Below are 4,594 nucleotides of genomic sequence, written 5' to 3'. Positions count from 1 at the left end.
CAACTTTGAAATAGATCGGCCTTCCTAATACCACTCCAGTACGTAGTTCCCATTTTATCCTGGTGGATGACGGTTAAGACGAGTGCCTTCTTGTGGCTTGGACAATTTGGGGCGGGCGTAATAGCTGGTTTTTTGATAACAAAGCTAGCTCCACTGACTATATCTTAGACAAAACCAAATGTGACACACTCAAGTGGTCTAAAGTCGGCGCTAAATGCCTGAGGTCATTGTTCGCATAGGGTCGCTTTTGTGTTAGCTTTTCGCCTTCTTTTGTCCATGTTGTCTTTTTTACTTGTTGGGTCGTCCTTGTTTTGTAAAACTTTGTATCTCTTTCTTCTATAATATTCGCATGCAATTCTCATGCAATGGTTTGAATAAACTATATTAAACGAGAAAGAAGGGAACTTGTGTTCCCTTGAGCAAATTGCGATTGTACTTTGAAAAGTATGGTCCCCATGTCATGGTTCATTCTTGTTTGTGCTTTAGAAAGCTAGGATTACAAGGACTAGAGTTGTATTTTATTTATAAAAAGGAGTAGATGGCCCTTTAGTATATTGTCGTTAAATTTGTCCATTTCATCTTACAAATTTGTTACCAGCGACATCCACACGCCCATCCAACAGAGGGGCAAGCTATTAATCACACAGATGAGAAAATTCGACACGTCATACAAGCCGTTGACCTCCGCCCCGTTCTTGTCGATCGAGAATAGGTTGTCACCCTGTTGACTAGGATCACAAGGAGTGAGCTGGCCCACCCGGGTTCGAGTCCTAAGCGGCCTGTTGGTGCTTAGAGTTTTCTTCTATAAAAATAAAAATATACTTGCAAGGGCTAGTCCTGAGTGGTCTTGTTTTTTTTTTGGTCGACCCGCTCGCTGACGTCAGAACAGCCACCTCCGGTTCCGGCCTTCCGTCTATCTCCACACCCTCCCGGGCACCGACGACCATCTCCCGCACTCGTCAACCCTTTGCCTCGCCTCAGCGTAGCGACGCCGCAGTCCCCGTCTGGCCGTCGTCTCTGACTTGTTCCTGGCTCGCGCTCACGCCGACCAGCGCGTCGTCCGACTCGGTGCTGCGCGTTTGTTCATCCGCGCGCCAAAAATTTCCGGACACCTCGCTAATGGCAAAGCGGGCCCATCCGCCAGCGAAATCCACACCCCGTCCGTCCGTCCGTTCTCCCGCCGCCGCCCGCGTCGACCGCGCCGCGCGGGCCTTTCCCGGACACGGCACCAACATTTCAATCCCGTTAAATTCCGCGCTCAAGTCCGGCCGCAGACAGACTATAAAAAATGCTACGCGGCTAGCCGTCACCTCCATTCCAGCCTGCCCTGCCCAAGCAAAGAATCCCGTCCCCACCAGCCAGGAGGAGGGGAAAGCGGCTGCTGGATCGACGATGATGTGGGGCGTCGCCGCCGCCGTCGCCTCCGCGGCCGCCGTCGCCGTGGCCTCCGTCGCCGAGCTCCTCGCCTGCGACTGCGCCCCCACGGAGCCCGCCGCCGCCGTCGCCGTCGCCGTCGGCAGATGCGACGAGTTCCTCCTCCGCCAGCGGGTACGGATCACGGCCTCCTCCTTCTCCCCCAATCCCCCCCTCCCTCCCGAAGAATCTCCTCCTACGATAGCAATCCGGTCTTGATTTTGATTTGGGATCACGACGGACGGCTTCTTCAAATTTGAAACTGCTCTCTTCTTACGCGCTCTGCTTTCCGCAGGAATCCCCGGCGTCGAGCGGGGGGAGCGGCAGCCGGGACGACAAGTTCGCGCCGCGGTTCGACGGGCTGCGCTTCATCGAGACGCTCGTCACGGCGCACCGCTGAAAATTCCCCCGGGGATTCTTTCCAGTCGTCTTCTTTGTGCGATTCGCGGGGAGAGGCTGGCTGCTACCCTATTAATTCGGCGATTGGCGGCCAACGCGCCGCCAGATTTTTGCTACTAGGACAAATTGAGGTTTTTCTTTCTTTCCTGACGATTATCGTCCTATTGTTGTTGAGTGATGCGATTGAATCGGAACCTTCAAGCGGGCATGTGATATGGTGAGCGTATGTACTTGTGCTAGCATTTGCTTCTTCACCCGATCTGTTATGCAAGCATGATAGTATGATATGAGATGATTGATGGCATGATTTCAGCTCCAAACTTGCCATTCTCATGTATGGTAGTGGTAGGCCTGCTGTCGCTGCTTGTGGTTGGCCTCCTTCCGGAATTGTCCTTTTCCCCTCTTTGCTGCACACATATCACATGGCTCAATCTTTGCACCGCATCCTGTCCATGGCTTTTGGGGTAAAGTTAGTAGATGGAGCCCCTGGATGTATGGTAATGATTATGCTGATTATGCCTCGCCAAATTAGAACTAGTTTTAAAGCAAGGAGAGTGGTGGTACGTGCTCGTATGATGTGGCTCCTTCCTTACCGTCCATTTTTCCTTGCAGATTTGGCTAACTATCTCCGGCTCATCTTGACTTGTTTTCGTCTTCTACCACAAGTAGAATTCGTGTATTGGAAATACTTGTTATCAAAATGAATAAAAAGATAGTTCTAGATACATCCATTCTTGTCCATTTTGATAACAAGTATTTTCGGACGAAGCGAGTATCATATTACGTACTACCTTCGTTCCAAATTACTCGTCGTGGTTTTAGTTCAAATTATAATCTTAAGAGGGAATAAATGTGGAATTATAATGTAGTAACACAACTCTACTCACCATCATAGGATTTGTCTCCCTCTCAGTTCACACACTGATCCAATACAAAATATTATGAGTCACAACCCATGAATAAAATCACACGAGAACTCAAGATTAATCTATGGAAGAAACTAAGCATTGAATATAACTCATCCCGTGACCAACTTTGGTACCTAACAACAGGACATTAGAAGGTAGTTGTGTCCACTTCAAAGTGAGAACTACAACATGTGACCGAGCTGTGGAGGCTGTTTCCAGGATATCACACGTGCTCTACAGTTTGAATACACAATTTCAGGGTGAACAAAAAATACCACGGGCACCCATTTTCCATGAAAATGAACACGGGTGTACAACGGGCACTCAGGTTTCATATCTCAAAATTTCAGATTTTTTTGAATTTTCTTAATATGTTTTTTTAATGCCTTTTCATATAGGGGTGTGTGGCACCCGAGAGCCACAAATCCTTATCCGTTAATGGGAAAAATGCATTGCATCTCTCGGGTGCCACACACCCCTACATGAAAATAGCATTAAAAAATATCAGGAAATTTCAAAAAATTCTGAAATTTTGGGATATGAAACCTGAGTGCCCGTTGTACACCCGTGTTCATTTTCGTGGGAAATGAGTGCCCGTGGTATCTGCGGCGTAGGAATTAAGGTCTGACGTACGTTACATTCAGTTTCTTTTTCTACACATAGAATTTTTTTTGTCTTTTTTACTGGCATTATCACACACCCATTCCCCAAGAAACTGAACACATGCGTACAACCGACACTTAGGTTTCATATCTCAAAATTTTATATATTTTTAAATTTTCCTAATATGTTTTTAGTGCCTTTTCATATAGGGGTGTGTGGCACCCGATGGCCATAAATCGTCATCCAGGTTATTAGTGCCTAAATATACTTTGTGAACAGACATGTTAGGTTTACCAAGAAAGCTATCTAAGAGGAGCATTAATTCTGATGGATATTATGGGGCTGACAACAGTTCATCTATATAGCAAAATAAAAGCAGATGATGTCCTGCATACCTATAATTAAGAGGTAAAAATGGTCCCAAAGTAAACATTCCGAAAGGATTAGATGACTATATATACAGGAATTCTTGGTGATCTTGTGGATGAGTACGTTCGCATAAGTGAGTCCACATGTCTCAAATGAATGTACATGTTCTGCAAGGTCGTGGTGGCAGTGTTTGGCCCTGAGTATCCGAGAGAATCAAATGTCGCAGATACAACCCAGTTGTTGGCAATCAATGCAGGTAGAGGCTTTTCTAGGAATGCTTGGCAACATAGATTGTATGCACTAGAACTGAAAGAACTTCTTGGCAGGGGTAGTACAAGGGTCATGTGAAAGGTTGCACTGTCATACTACAAGCGATGCCTTCGCAAAATCTTTGGACAATACACTCTTTCTTCGGCATGGCTGGTTCTCACAATGATATCAACACATGCTCCAGCATTCTCCAGCATTTGCAAGGCTTGCAATTAACCCCCAAGGGATTAACAACCCCTTGTCCGTGTTGAGTGCAAGGATTTGTTATTTTGTGTCCAGGTGCTGCTAAAAAGTTGTTGCTTGATTCTTGTTGGGGAACATAGTAATTTCAAAAAAATTCCTACGCACACGCAGATCATGGTGATGCATAGCAACGAGAGGGGAGAGAGTGTCCACGTACCCTCGTAGACCGAAAGCGGAAGCGTTAGTACAATGCAGTTGATGTAGTCGTACGTCAACACGATCCGACCGATCAAGTACCGAACGCACGACACCTCCGAGTTCTGCACAAGTTCAACTCGACGACGTCCCTCGAACTCCGATCAAGCCGAGCTTTGAGGGAGAGTTCCGTCACCACGACGGCGTGGTGACGATGTTGATGTTCTATTGTTGCAGGGCTTTGCCTAAGCACT

At 47.0% G+C, this 4,594-nt stretch overlaps 1 protein-coding gene across 1 annotated transcript; it reads left to right on the top strand.

Moving 5' to 3' along the window:
* Positions 1-1,104: 1,104 nt before the first annotated feature.
* Positions 1,105-2,240, top strand: LOC119356612. Its single transcript, XM_037623599.1, has 2 exons — positions 1,105-1,548; positions 1,709-2,240. The coding sequence occupies exons 1-2, from the start codon at positions 1,120-1,122 to the stop codon at positions 1,811-1,813; spliced, it is 534 nt and encodes a 177-aa protein (XP_037479496.1). The 5' UTR covers positions 1,105-1,119; the 3' UTR covers positions 1,814-2,240.
* Positions 2,241-4,594: the final 2,354 nt, after the last annotated feature.

Source organism: Triticum dicoccoides, chromosome 2A, assembly GCF_002162155.2.
Source record: "Triticum dicoccoides isolate Atlit2015 ecotype Zavitan chromosome 2A, WEW_v2.0, whole genome shotgun sequence".
Lineage (NCBI taxonomy): Eukaryota > Viridiplantae > Streptophyta > Magnoliopsida > Poales > Poaceae > Triticum > Triticum dicoccoides.
Note: the sequence above shows the minus strand (reverse complement) of the source record. Positions and strands in the feature narration are given on the sequence as shown.